We start from the raw sequence: 15586 nt of genomic DNA, 5'->3' as shown, positions 1-15586 counted from the left end.
ATTTATTGCCGGGTGGTTGGCAACTGTGTTCAGAGGTTTCGCCATAATATACTATCGATCCATTCAATATATATATTATATACAAGTGAAAACCCCACCTTAACCGAAACACACACACAAACACACACACACACATACATTTATTTCCCATTCCCTTTAACAAACTTTTTAGTTGGTGCAAGCTAGCAGTGAGGGGAGAGTGATATAGTCGTCGCTAAACGGAAGAAAGGAAGTTCGTGTGTGTGTGTGTGTGTGTGTCAGATACACACACGATAAAATCACGTAAAAAAAGTGAAGTAGATTTTTTGCAAAAAAAAAAATAACACAAGCTGTGAAAAAGAGAGAGCTGATATTTTAGTGATTTTTTCTGATAGCAAATACAACTTGTTAAATAATACTAAAAATGGGGTAAGTGAAATTTAAATAATGTAGAATCTCTTTTAAATTGGTTTAGAATGGTTTTGGTTCGATATGAGTCATAGCTTGAAAACTAATTTATTATTACTACTAATAGTTTTTCCATTTATTTATTTTGTTTAAAATAAATAGGTCACTTTGATATTGATTTTTTTTTGTTTCAATAAATATTTATTATACTCTAGGGACCTGTGGGTTATCCCCTCCCCCCCCCCCCCTCCCTCTTCTATTTTTTTGTAGAAACTATCAAACAAGTTGAGTTCTCCTTTTTATGGAAGTTTCACAGAGGTCCCGGGATGGTTTTAGGCTATTTTTATATGCCTTTCTTACACATCAGCTTTAAATGCAAAGCCCCTAGATGATTGGGGCGCAGCCACTAGTATATTTTAAAGTATCAAAACAACAAAATAAACTAAGAAAGAAATAAAGAAAAAGAAAAATCCTCTAAAAATATAGGAGTGTCCGCTGTATACCGGCAAAATAACACATAATTATTCATATCATAAATGATTTATGGCATTTAAACATAAATTATATATCTAATATTTTTATATATATGATATATTTAATATTTATCTCTCTCTCTCTCTCTCTATCTCTCTCTCTCCCTCTCTCTCTCTCTCTGTGTCTTTCTCTCTATCTCTCTCCCTTTCTGTGTCTTTCTCTCTCACTCTCCTTCTTTTTTTCTTTATCTCTCTCCCTCTTTTTCTTGCTTTCTTTTTTTATCTTTCTCTCTCTCTCCCTCTCTGGGTCTTTCTCTCTCTATCTATCTTTTTCTCTCTCCCTCTCCTTCTTTCTTTCTTTATCTCTCTCACTCTTTTTCTTTTTTTCTTTTTTTATCTTTCTCTCTCTCTCTCTAACTTTCCTGTCTATGATTTATCTGTATTTTCCGTATGATTTTCTAAAAAAATATCCAACTATATGTCCATCTATATATTTCTCTATCTATCTATATATCCACCTGTTCTCTAAAATTCAGTGCTAAATGATAAAAACAAGGATGCTAACATCTACAAAAGCATAGCTTAGAAATTAAAAACTCTTGTTGCTACAAATAGATAGAGGGATGGTTTGCTGCAATTATTTCTTTTTTTCGAAGACTCGCATAGAAACCTTTATTGTAGTATCACATCTGTTCGTCTTATAGAAGGCTGTGGGTTCGAATCTCGGCCATAATCTCATCATGTCTGACGCAACTCATTACCATGCACGTTTATAACTTTCGGATAAAAGTGTTCCAATCAAAGGGTTACTTTTCTGTAATAGTATACAGAGATAAAGAGGACAATGACATGTTTATTACACTAGTCCCCAAAGTTTTATAATAAACGTTTTCTTATTCGTTGGCTTGACAACTTTGGAGAACTTGGTTGGTTTATTAAGTTGAGTGTTTAAACGCTACTGAAGGGAAAATTATATGTATCATCATTGGGTATGTACATCAATTTATCGACCATTGTCTTATCCTTTTAGATCCATGAACAGTATGAATCATAGAAAAGATTCGTTTTAAGTTTTAATAATAATTGTTAAAGATATGCCTCACTGGTTATCATTCTAGCCAAAGCAATACAACAATAAAGTTACAGGGACACGGAAATACTTCTTTCTCGTATTCATTCGAATCCGGTGGATAGGAACCGGTTCTCATCCATACGAAAAAACTATGTCTAGCATCGTATTATATCCAGCTATCTACGAATATAGAAATGTACAATCATAAGATTAAAACCAGTTTTTTTTAGCCGGTGCCTTCGGCACCTCGGGGCTAAAAAAACTGGTTTTAATCTCATAATTGTACTTTCTATATCCGCGGAAAGCCGTTTATAATACGATGTGAGAAATAACTATTATTTTACTAAGAAATATTCAGGGAGGGAGGGGACATTGGAGTAGAAATTTTATTGGTACATACCCAAAGTTTAATGAACACGCTCTAGCATTTTTTTTGGCCATAGACTTTGGTTACTATTATTGATTGATTGATTAGTTTATATTAGAAATGTCTATGCTTTCCAAACTATAATTTTAACGTGTATAAAAATTTTATTTTGTTTATTATCATTGGGAAAGTAATTCAAATTTTTAATTCCTTAAGATCTCTGACAATATTTTTTTGTAAATGTTAAAAATAAAAAAAATAAAGTAAAAATTTTTTTTTCCTGTTGTTATAACCCTGTCCCTATTTACACATAGTAACTAATGATATAACAATTATTAAAAGTAAAAATCATTTCTACGTGTAGGTCTGTCCGTACGTCCATAACTGATAGCTCTGACCTTAATCATCGCTAAGCATGCTATAATCGTCCTATGCGTGTATGAAGATTCCTGTAATAAAACGGAATATTATTAAAGGGATATATTTACAACTTTATTTAAAAAGAAAAGATATTTTTATTCTTTTTTACTTTTCCACAACATTTTTTTTTTAAAATGTAAAACTTGCTTGGCGTGTCTTTTTTCATCGGTTTTAATATTTTTTGGTCTTAAATCATTAAAGAACAATTTCCGGTCGTAATTGTATTTCAATTGGATTTTATTTTTATAAATCGACTACCATTGTCCTATCCCTTAAGATTTATGGAAAATTAGGAATATAATATAAATTTTGTCAGATATTTTCATTGAAACCACTTATGTTTTTTTAAAGCGAAGCTTTTTTAAAATTATGGTCGGTTCGTCCGTCCGTCCGTAACGGATAGCTTTTTCGTTAATTTAGGCATGTTAGAATTGTCCTATCGATTTCAAACTTTGCATGATGATTTTAAACATGTTGATTTTTCTACTTTTTTAACAACTAATTTTTATGTGATCTAATTATCCGTTTGATCTGATTTTTGTTATATTGATTCTTGGGACAACAAAGAACAATATTATAAGCGAAGCAACTCTATAATCAAGTCCTAAAAATGTAAGTATGTCCATAAACAGTATCCTGTATCAAGCAGTTTTTCAACAAATTTACATACAATTTTGCTTCGACTCTTATACTTTTATATTCTGATTATTCAGTTCAGACACTTTACAAGTGTTAGTGTTCGTTTGCCCTACCGTTTCAGTGCTTTGCTATTATGGATGTTGTCATCCTTGTTTTAAATATGTAAATATGAAAAGGAGTGAGTTGCAAACATTTTTAACACTTACCCTAGTAGAATAGTTTTACTGCTTTAAAGTTCTAAAACTTCAATTTGAAAATAAGATATAAAAGCACGTATGATATTTTTGATATATTAGAAACTTAGATAGATAGATAAATAGACAAGAGAAAGGCAATTTTAGAATAGACAGACAGACGGTTAAAAGAAAACTTCATATGTTGTGATTTCTAAAATAAAGTAATACATGAGAATTACATCTTAATATCGATATAGATAAACCTTTGAATTTGTTATAATTCAAACATTTAATAAGACTTTAGAACTAGCATTACTGCTTGCAAAATTCAACATTTCTTTTTAAGATTTTAGGTCAAATAAAATAAGAGACAATTTTAGAAGAAAAAAAATATCATACATACTATGGTAGACCTCCCTCTTATTTTGTCGGATAGGAGGAGGGGGGGGAGGTAAGGGGGTACATAGCCTAAAACCATCCTATTAAAGTTTTAAAATTCCCCTGAAAGCTCCTTTTAGATGCTTTTCGTTTGTAGTACTTCAATTGATAAAAATTATCTGGCATATTTTAGAATTTGACATAAAAGGAGTAAAAAATCGTCCAACCTCGAATTTAGGGAATCTACCGAATCTTTTAGAAATCTAAGAAAATATTTTGAAGTAAATTAGAAATGTAAGAAAAATAACTAAATAAATCCATAGATTAGGAAACTCTAAATAAAATAAAGAGAAAACTAAACACAATGAAATTATATACAATTTGAAAAAAGTAGCATAATCAAAAAATAGGTACATATTTATAATGACTATAGAGTTGCTACGCTTTAAAAGTTATACTTTACTATTAAATGAATCTTTATGCAAGGTTTAAAATAGATAGGACAATTTTTTTTTCTAAATATACGATTGAAGCTATTTTTTCATAGTGACATAAAATCCTAATTGTTAAAAAGTTTTGCTTCTAAAAACTGCGTATTTAGTGTTTAAGTATATTTAGGGAAAGTTTGAATCAAATATTTTTACACTATTAATTTTTATTACTTTTTTTATTTTCTGCGATCATATTTCTAATATCTTGCAATGTGTGTTCTATAAAGCAAAGAATCTGTACACATTTTTGGTAAAAGATATAGGATATACGTGGATATATTGACAGGGGATAATTTTCGTCAATTTATCTTGCTAATATGGACTTCATTTATTGGTCAGTTCGTTCATCCAGTGGCTGGGGAGGGGGTGAGGTAAAGGGGGTGGATGGGGGATATTGATATTTTAGCCAGCTGATTTTTGGTACTTTTACGTTATAGTTTTGAATCTGTAAAGAATCTTTCTTGTGTATAGATTCTTTCAGGAAGGGAGGGGACATTTGGGATGTAATGTTAACTGGTTCAAATACGTTCACCCATTCGTATGTTTAAAACTTTGGATACTTTGATTGAATTGAACGAGCAATAATCATAATTGAGAGAATGTTTATCATCATTGGGGATGTATTTCAATTTATCGTTCATTGTCTTATCCCTTAAGATCCCTGCGTTTTACAGCGTTTTAATAATTTTGTATATTTAATATTTTTGCTGCGCTACTCATTTACATGATTATTCTTGTTAGAAGAACAATCCTATAATATAAAGTACTAAGCTTTTTTGTTTGTAGCGAAGGATCTCGCTAACCACTGAATCGATATGATTCTCCTTTAGAGGGAAGCTTAGTATAAGCCCTGAGATGGTTTTAGGATATTTTATTTTTATAAATAAGTCTGGGTATGGTTTTAAGCTATTTTCTGCCCTTCAAATATAGAGCCCCTAGATGCTAGGGGTGCAGCCTCTAGTTGTTTTATAATTTGCACTGATATGAATCAACTTAACAAAACAACTGCTGCTTGATGGGCAGAGATATGCAACTGGAAGAAAAACTATATTATTATATTCTTTATACATTCATGATTAGTATTAACACAAAATATATTATTTTTTGTTTTAATTTCATCACAAAGAACCATTTTAAGGTTATTGTTTTGGCCTATTATTCTTAACATGTCCTCAAACAGTATCCTGTAATTTAGAAGTTTTGCAACAAATTTACTTACAATTTTGTTTAGACTTATGCATTAATATCATGCTTATTGAATTCTGACACAAGTGTCAATGTTTGTTTGTCTTAATGTTTTAGTTCTTCGCTTTTATGGACGTTATCAACCTTGTTTCGGTATAATTGGAGAAAGAGAAATTAATCCTTCCCCCAATTTTTACGATAACAATTAATCTTTTATAGATTTATTTTTTGTCTAATCTCTGTTTATTGTTATTTTTCTCCCTTCATCTTTTTATCTATCTATTTCTCTCTCTCTCTCTCTCTCTCTCTCTCTCTCTCTCTCTCTCTCTCTCTCTCTCTCTCTCTCTCTCTCTCTCTCTCTCTCTCTCTCTCTCTCTCTCTCTCTCTCTCTCTCTCTCTCTATCTATCTATCTATCTATCTATCTATCTATCTATCTATCTATATATATATATATATATATATATATGTAGCTATATATCTATCTATCTGTCTGGGAAGTTTTGATGGTGCTGAATGTTGTGAATTAGTTGGTCTCTACATCCTTAGCAAGCTTGGTGACATCATTCAACAACCTCAAATTGGTCTGTACCGAGATGATGGTCTTGCTGTGCTTGATGGTTCTGGTCCACAGGTTGAACAAGTAAGAAAACGAGTTTTTCAACTTTTTAAAGATTTAGGACTGAAAGTAACAATAGAATGCAATATAACAAGCACCGAATTTTTGGATGCCTTTTTTGACCTAAATGCCAACACTTTCCGACCTTTCAAGAAACCAAATACCGACCTCAGCTACATAAACTCGAAATCTAACCATCCTGCTAAAATCAAGAAAGAAATTCCCAAAATGGTTTCAAGTAGAATTTCTAAACTTTCAAGTTCAAGAGAGATCTTTGAAGCTGAGAAAATTCCTTTCAAAAATGCATTAAATTCAGCTGGCTACAATGATGACTTTACTTACTCTCCCCACCAGCCTCGCCATCCTACTACAAGGTGCAGGAGAAGAAAGGTTATTTGGTTTAACCCTCCTTTCTGTCAAACAGTGAAAACTAATGTTGCAAGGAAATTCTTACTGTTGGTTGATAAACATTTTAAGAACACACCTCTTCAACAGTACTTCAACCGTTCTACAGTTAAAGTGTCTTATTGTTGTATGCCTAGCATCAAAGCCATCATAGCTGGACATAACAAATTCATACTCAAAGATACAGCTGCTGCAAACACTCAACCTGCAAGATTGTGCAACTGCCGTGGTGGCCAAGCTGTGTGTCCCGTTGGAGGCCAGTGCTTGAAGTCTAGCTTGGTATACAAAGCAGAAGTCATCAATGCAGTCAAACCTGCTACATACATTGGCCTGACTGGTAACACTTTTAAAGAAAGATTTACTGGTCACAAGTCATCCTTTAACAATGCCAATTCAGAGCACAAAACCAGCCTATCATCATTCATCTGGTCATTGAAACGAAATCAAACCAATTATGACATTAGATGGTCCATCCTGCAGCAAGCACCAACCTACAACCCTAGCTCCGGTGCATGCAAACTCTGCAACCTAGAGAAGGTGAAGATCATGTTCAACAATGACGTCACCATGCTCAACAAGAGGTCTGAGATCAACAGCAAGTGCAGACACAGAGACAAGTTCCTTCTCACTGAACACCTGGCTGCTAATGATACCTGATACTGCCGTTCCAAGATAGTTTTTTAAAAATTATGTTTATTTCTAATTCAAATATTTTTAAAAATCCTCTAAACTTTATTGAAAAAATCTATGAATGCTAATATTATTGGCAGTATTAAATTGTAACTGAAGATTGCTTAATGCATGAAACATGATGTTTTACAAATAAACTTTTGTTCATTCTATGTGGACTATATCTGTCTATCTAGCTAGCTATCTATTTAGCTATCAAGCTATCTGGCTGTCTATCTAGCTATCTATCTGACTATCTATCTAGTCTATCTATCTTTCTTTCTTTCTTTTTCTATATGTCTATCTATCTATCTTGTATCCACCCTTAAAAACTTTTTCTCTTTGAAGCCTTGATTAGTAAAATCCAAGATAAAACAAATATTATTCTAAAAAATTACCGGAAATTTCCACAATTTTTCTAGTGGGCCTCAATTATTTACCTCCCTATTCCGAATTGATTCAAAGTTTAAAGAAAAAAATATGTATTTTTTCCATCGTTTAGGTTATTTGGTTAGTTAATTTTAATTTAATGTAGCTTTTTCAAATGATGTATATTATCTTACCTTTCACGGTTATGGCGGTAAATAACGTAGTATCTTTCTTAAATAAGCAGCATTTTAACTTTTTAGGTTTATGTTTAGAGGAGGGGTGAGGGTTGTTACCCCACTTTAAATACGAAAATTCTCATTTTACCCCCTCAAAAAAATCACATTAGCCACCTTAGAACTTTAAACCTCTAATGTTATACTCCCTCAAAAGAGCTTTGGGAGCGGGAGGCTTTGGTAAAATGGTCGAATGACGGAAAATGCGACTCAACAAAATTAGTCATAAAAACATAAAAAGATTTTATTTTTATATGCCCTCTTCATATTTCAGTAATTTTGGTAGCGAACCTTCTCTAAAAGTCAAATAGGTTCAGGTGTGTTCGAGATCTTAAGCTAGAGACAGATAGACATCCTGTTACTTTTTTACAATAAAATTAACTATATTAAACAAATTAGTTATCCTTGTTTTTGTTCTAACATTAAAAAGGAAAATAAACATTAAAGCAAATCTTTTTGTTTTTATTCATTTTCAAACAAAATTTCAATATTTTAAGCAAATCTTGGTGATTTCCCTTAAAGTTCCATGTCAAGGACTTTTAATTTTTTAATAAATTAAAGATATGCGGGAGGGGGGGTACGTTTGTAACTTTAGTGGAATGAAAGTTTAGGTAATTGGTTTTCCCGCAGGGTTAGGGCAGTGCAGGTATAAACTCCTCATGGCTCGGGCCCTCGGATGTGGTTAGGCATGTAGGAATAGTTATTTCTCGCATCGTATTATAAACGGCTTTCCGCGGATATAAAATGTACAATTATAAGATTAAAACCAGTTTTTTTAGCCCCGAGATGCCGAAGGCACGGGCTAAAGAAAGCTGGATATATTACGATGCTAGACATAGTTTTTTCGTATGGATGAGAACCGGTTCCTATCCAACGGATTCGAATGAATACGAGAAAAAATAATAGATTTCTTATTGTTGAACAAAGAAAATATCTTCTTTGTTGTTGATTTATCTAAAAAGGGGGGCTCTATAAACACTTTAAGGAAAGCACCAAAATATATAATACTAAAACTATGTCCGTCTGTCTGTCTTTGTAGACAGGCTAATGGGTGAATAAAGTCAAATATGTTTTAGCTTCGCTTCTTACCAAATGACGATTACATCTTTGCTTGAACACGTAAAAAAATTCTCTTTTTTGCCTTAAACATTTTCACAATTTAAATATTATCTAACAAAACGTATATTATTATTATCGATTGTAAAATTGTATTCGTAAATTCTAGGGAAGTTTATTATAGGTCTTGGGGTGATAAATTACCTTCCCCTATCATTGAGCGAAACATAGGGCCCTAGAGGCTAGGGACTGAGCTAGTTACTAAAACACAGGTATCTAAAGGGATAAGACAATGGACGATAAATTAATGTACTTCCCCAATATTGATACTAAACATTATCCCTTCTGTAATCTACAATTAGTGGACGAAATGTTTGAACACTTAACCTAATGAACCAACCAATATAAATTCAATATAAGTAACCAAAGGTGATAATTTAACGAATAAGAAAACGTTATTATAAAACTTTTGGGACTAGTGTAATTAAGAGCCCTGTGTCCCCTTCCTCCCTGACTAAAATAGCAAAATTTCTAGCTGAAACTAATATCTTAGTCTGGTAGAAATTTTTTTTCCAGATATCACATCCATGTCCTTAAAATTTTGATTTTTGCAAGAAAAAAAATATGATATAAACTTTCTCCTTATTTTGTTAAGTCATTTGCTAAAAACAACAAGGATTAAACATTGCATGCGTAGCATAGATCTTTCTAAAACTATTGGCGCGGTAAAGCAGTCGATGAGCACTGTAACGGTAACATACTTCATTTAAAGTAGGATAAAAAAAAGTCGAAAATACAATACAAATGACCAATGATAGGCCAGTATACATTTTACCACTGGTCAATTACAATGTATACAAAGTCAAATACAAATGAAGACGAAGAAAGTTCCTCAATGACGTCATAAAAATGAGGGATGAGGAGAGGAGGAGTGGGAAAAAAAAACCCTAAAAAAGAGATGGATAATCCCTCAATTTTATTACGTAATATGCCGATTTTTTGAGGGACTTTCTACGTCTTTATACAAATACAATACAAATGACCAATGATAAGCATATACATTTTACCATTGGGCAATTAAAATGTATACAAAGCTGCTCTGATTTCAAGCCTTTGTTTCACTAACTACTTGGTATGGGGGCAGTTAAATAGCCTTACACCAACAATACTGACATGTTAAAAGAGCACAGTAATAGTGTCTGACTGATTATGACGTAACAAAAAAAAATTTGCCAATGAGAGGCCGTTATTGATCAATGGTAAAATTTATAGTGGCCTCTCATTGGCTAATTTTTTTTGTTACGTCATAATCAGTCAGACACTATTACTGTGTTCATGTTAAAACTTTATGTGAACTTGTGAAGTTTCTCAAAAATGAAAAACTTGAGATCCTAACGGACTTACAAAAAACCTTTATATGACAGAATATATTTATTATTAGAATTGGCAAATTGTTTAAATTAAAGTAAACTATTCAAAAAATTTAAATTTAACTGTTGTATTGATATAAAGAGTGGGATCAGATGAATAAATGCTAATGCTTTAATGTAATACTTCCTGTTTAATTTTAACAAGGACAAGCATCAGCATAAGAAGCGCGCCAACAATAATTTAACAAAAAATTTTTAGTAAAAATGGTTATGTATAATAATCATAAATATAGGAGTTATTGTCATTAAATTACATGAAAATTTTGATGGATTTTTTATTTAATTTTGAGCAACTTTTGTGTTTAAATCTGTTTTTTAATCAAGATAGATATTTTTTTGTTAGGTTATCTAGATATAATACTTTTCTTTAAAAAAATTTTGATTTTTTTATACAACCAAAATTAGTAAACACCACATTCTATGGTAATTGCATACAGGATGCTGTTAATAGTGCAATTATATTTTTTACTGCTGATCCATTCTAAAAAAACATTTTTAAGATTTTTAACCCTTACAGATCGGGGGGGGGGGGGTCATATTGACCCCCCCCCTCTAGTTTTTTCAATGTCATTTTTTTTGTAGGTAAGATAGAGAGTTGTGACTTCATGACTTTTTAAGTTTAGTAATTATACGTCGGCAAGAGTTGATTTTGTTAGGATATCTGGTCTGTGTCGGTCGTGGTGTCCGGTCAAAGTCGGTTGGGTAGCACCAAAATTTTAAAAAAACTCTAAATAAATCTTAATTTCTACATTATGACTTTTGTGTATAAGGTAGAAACCTAAATTTTTTTTGGTGAATACTGAGATATGAGAAAAGTGGTGTTATGACCGTTTGACCGCACCCTGACCGACTTTATGACCGATTTTTGTCCGGCTTTTACTACAGACATATCATGAATATCGTGGCTTCTATTACAGCTAGAGACCTAAAATTTTTTTTGGTAAATCCTTGTGCAACAATAAACAGATAAAAATATTAATTGGCGCCGCCAACCGCCGTTTTACCGCCGTAACCGCCGAAAATGGCGGTTTCCGTTATTTGCCGTTTTTCGGCGATGATCTGAAAAAGTAATTTTTTTGTCATGAAAAATAAAAGTTCGTCCTAAAATTTGGTCCTCCTAGCTGCAAAATTGGCCGCTCTACAGCCGTTTTAAAATTTAGCGGCTGGCCGCTAAAAAGCGGCTAAGGAGCGGCCTGACCGCTATGACTAGAAAAAGTAATTTTCTCTAAAAATACAAATGAACCACCAGAAAAAAATTTTACGTCTTTATCTGTAACAGAAGCCGAGATAGAGGGGGGGGTCAATATGACCCCCCCCCCCCCCGATCTATTAAGGTGGGAATAGGGGCCCGATCTGTAAGGGTTAAAACTCTTAATAAAATGTTAAAGGGATAGTTTCACGAAGTGCATTTAAAAAAAATAGTGAACTGTAAGTTTTTTCTATTTTAAATAACGTAGTAGTGCATAATATAAAGTTATTGATTAAAATTAAGAGATTTTACCAGGGATTTTCCTTAAAAAATGAGTTTTTCATTTTTATTTTCAACTTCGTTGCGTGTTATATATGGCAAAAACTTTTTTGTCATAAATACAACTTTAGATAGCATTTACTAGTTAATAGAACTTTAAACTTTTTATACAACAAAATACACATAACAACAAAGAATGACCAATAAAATATTCAGTATGGTACTTAGAGTAGTGATCTTTTTATATGTCTTAGTAGAATATATTAGGCATTTGATAGATATGATTGTGATAAACAATTTTAACATTGACCTGACCAAACTTTTTTTATTTGACAATATCTAAAAGAGTTAGTGATTTGCAACATAAATTACATGAGAATGGTCTTTTTATATATATATATATGTTGTATGGTTAGTTGGTATTTCCGTGTGAGATAATGTGTATATTGTAAGTAAACCGGACGGCTTTCTTTATTTTTTTAAAAAGAATCTATAGAAAACCTGTCCTATAGTGAACCGGACGTTATTTTTTATGTTTTTTAAGTAACTTGTCCCAAGGGGAACCCCTGTTCAATTTTTTTATAACTCTTGTGAAATATGTGGAAAAAGATTATCTAAAATTGGTGTTTTGGCTATACATATTTGGAAAAAAATAGACCATTCTCATGTAATTTATGTGGCAAATCTCTTTAACTTTTTTCGATATTGTCAAATAAAAAAAGTTTGGTCTGGTCAATGTTAAAAATTCTTTAACATATAATCATATCTATCCAATGCCTAATATATTCTACATATAAAAGTTCACTACTCTAAGTACCTTAACTCTTTAAATACACTTCATAGAACTATCCCTTTAAACGTTTAGACAAAGTAGTAAAAACATGATGTCTATAATTAATTAAATTTTAGTTGAAAATAACACATTTTATTAAACACAAATGCACAAATGCTAAAGGCATATCTTTGGGTGTATAGTTTACCCCCCCCCCCCCCCCCCTAGGGAGGGAGAGAACATTGGACAGTAAATCATTCTGGTACTAATAGTTAATTCTGCCAAACGAAAGCTTTAAAACTTTGGGTACTTTTTTCAAATCTTGAATAGTATGTTTAAGCTAGCAGTGTTAAAATTTTAGTCCTGTTTGGTCCCACTGTGTTGTGTTATTTCAATTTCCATATTTAATCATATTTGCCCGACTGTGAATTGTTAATAACCTCGTACCTTTTTATTTCAGGATGGAGGAAGAGCTAGGCAGTCTGCAGCCCTGGCAGATCTTCTCGGCCCTCTACCTCGGGTTCTGGTCCCTCTCCGCTTACTTCGATCACTTCCTCATGACCTTCGTGTTCTGCCTGGCCTTTGGGGTCATGTCAGAGATTGCCACAAGGTTGACACCAATGTTTATTTTAAACAAGGATGACAACATCCTTAAAAGTGAACATCTAAATCATACAGAAGGGCAACTAATATTTACATTAGTAGATTGTCAGTACTTAATTAGAAGAAGATAAATTTATCAGTCTTGACAAAATTGTATATGAATAAGTTATGAAATTGATAATAATACAGGATACTTTATTTCTCTCAAAAAGCCTGTCGAACACTGAAACCCCCGTCACAGTTTTGAAATAAATTTAAAGAAAGAGGAGAGATTTTTTCTATGTATTAGAAAAGGGTTGGGGTTTCTGTGCTTAACAAGGCAATTTAAGGGAAAATGTCGACTAAATCTAAATATAGAAAAGCTTGATTAAAAAGTATTTTAAGTAAACACTGGTGATACTTTGAACTTTTGAAGGTATATGAATGGAGACCATTTGGCTAGCAGCGGCCCAGCTTCACAAAAGGTATATTTTTAGAAGCGCAGCTACTCTATTACTTTGATATGTACGTTTATACACAGTCTGACCGTCACTTAAAAATAAGCATTCCTGCATCACAAAAGAGGTACGCAGCAACTCTATAATAATAGTATGTTCATAAATCAAACACACTGTCTGAATAAGCTTTTCTGAAATGGAGAACCTTCTCAACAGTTAAAAAGATCTTGGGAACATTTATTCTAGATTTGATTTCTCTGGGAGGGTGGAGGGATCCTGCCCCTTCCCGCTCCCAAAAAAAATTTTAAAAAACTTACGAACCTTTCCTAAACCTATAAAATCTTTACTATAAAGGAGAACCATTAAGGTTCAGCTGTTAGTGAGACCCTTGTGAAACACACAGACATCCTGTTACTTTTATATAATGATTCCTCTACTACATATAATCATATATTAATTGTTAAAACAATGAAGAAAATTTAATTTGAATGAATTCACTACCGCCCACGTTGTTCTTTTCACACAAAGTCTTGTGGTACCTTTTAGAAAAAAAATTGCCTATAGCTTTTCCTTTATAACATTACAATCAAATTTGAAGTTTTCACATCATTTGTAAGAGAACAAGCTCCTCTAAACCAATAATCTCCAAAAAGTTTGTCTATGCGTGTCACACTTTTTTTAGTGACTCTAAAATTTAATTAATTGGCCATTGCCCTTTCCCCGTATCCCTGCTGGTATTGCATTCTAGCGGAAATTTTGGCACACCAATGCCATATCATTGTAATGGATGTAGAATATACGTGGATATATTGACAGGGTGAAAAAGTCTTCAATTTCGGTTGCTAACATGGACATTATTTATTAGTCAGTTCGTTCGTCCAGTAATGGGTGATAATTGAGTGTTGATCAAATGGGTGGGCGGGGATTATAGTTATTTTAGCCAGCTGAGAGTATTATTTTATTACAGTACATGAATAATATACCGTTTATCAATGTTAAAAAGAGACAGGGACATAGCAACCAAAGAAAATTTATTAAGCCTTGGGGGAGGTATATATCTGCAATTTAAAATCTATAAGAAAATATTTTCAGATGTCCTAACTTTATCCAAACTCTTAAAAAGACAGACGCACACTGACACAGTTTTGACCTAATATGTAAAATTTATGTTTTCTTAAAACTGCTATATCGGTTTTTTTTAAAGCATGATATAACTTGTCTTTAAAACATAAAGACCTTGCTAGATAAGTAGCTGGATATGTGTATGTATCTTTTAAGATCTCGAAAAGGGCTAGAATAATAATTTGTAGAAAATCTTTTTATAACAGAGACTCAAAAGACCTAGAATGTACAAAAACAAGGATGACAACATCCATAAAAGCGAAGCACTGAAACGGTAGGACAAACGGACATTAACACTTGTATAGTGTCTGAACTGAATAATCAGAATATAAAAGTTTAATAGTCGAAGCAAAATTGTAAGTAAATTTGTTGAAAAACTGCTTGATACAGGATAATGTTTATTGACATACTTACATTCTTAGGACTTGATTATAGAATTGCTTCGCTTATAATATTGTTCTTTGTTGTCCCAGGAATCAATATACCAAAAATCAAATCAAACGGATATTTAGATCACATAAAAATTTGTTGTTAAAAAAAGTAGAAAAATCATCATGTTTAAAATGAACGTACGGACATTCTGGTAATGATTATAGAGTTTCTACGCTTTCTAAATCGTAACCATAACTATACTAGAGGAATCATCATGCAAAGTTTGAAATCGACAGGACAATTCTAACATGCCTAATTTAACGAATAAAAGCTATCTATTTCGGACGGACGGACGGACTCTAATTATAGAAAAGCTTTGCTTTTAAAAAGTACAAAGGCAAATAACCACTAAAAGATTGCTCTTGAGTCTTAACATCATAACTAA

The 15586-nt window shown here is 32.3% G+C and overlaps 1 protein-coding gene across 2 annotated transcripts in view; it reads left to right on the top strand.

Moving 5' to 3' along the window:
* Positions 1–65: 65 nt before the first annotated feature.
* LOC145328990 (uncharacterized) overlaps positions 66–15586 on the top strand; it is a 68464-nt gene continuing 52943 nt past the window's right edge. For both annotated transcript variants that reach the window (XM_080172982.1, XM_080172983.1), the window contains exons 1-3: positions 66–408; positions 13068–13217; positions 13626–13674. In XM_080172982.1, the coding sequence (XP_080029108.1) occupies positions 404–408; positions 13068–13217; positions 13626–13674 (204 nt within the window). In that variant the 5' untranslated portion in view covers positions 66–403. The remainder of the gene's footprint in view (positions 409–13067; positions 13218–13625; positions 13675–15586) is intronic.

Source organism: Acartia tonsa, chromosome 9, assembly GCF_053477335.1.
Source record: "Acartia tonsa isolate MP-2025a chromosome 9, ASM5347733v1, whole genome shotgun sequence".
In the NCBI taxonomy this organism is placed as follows: Eukaryota; Metazoa; Arthropoda; class Copepoda; order Calanoida; family Acartiidae; genus Acartia; species Acartia tonsa.
The sequence above is the reverse complement of the archived record's forward strand: the minus strand, read 5'-3'. Positions and strand labels throughout refer to the sequence as shown.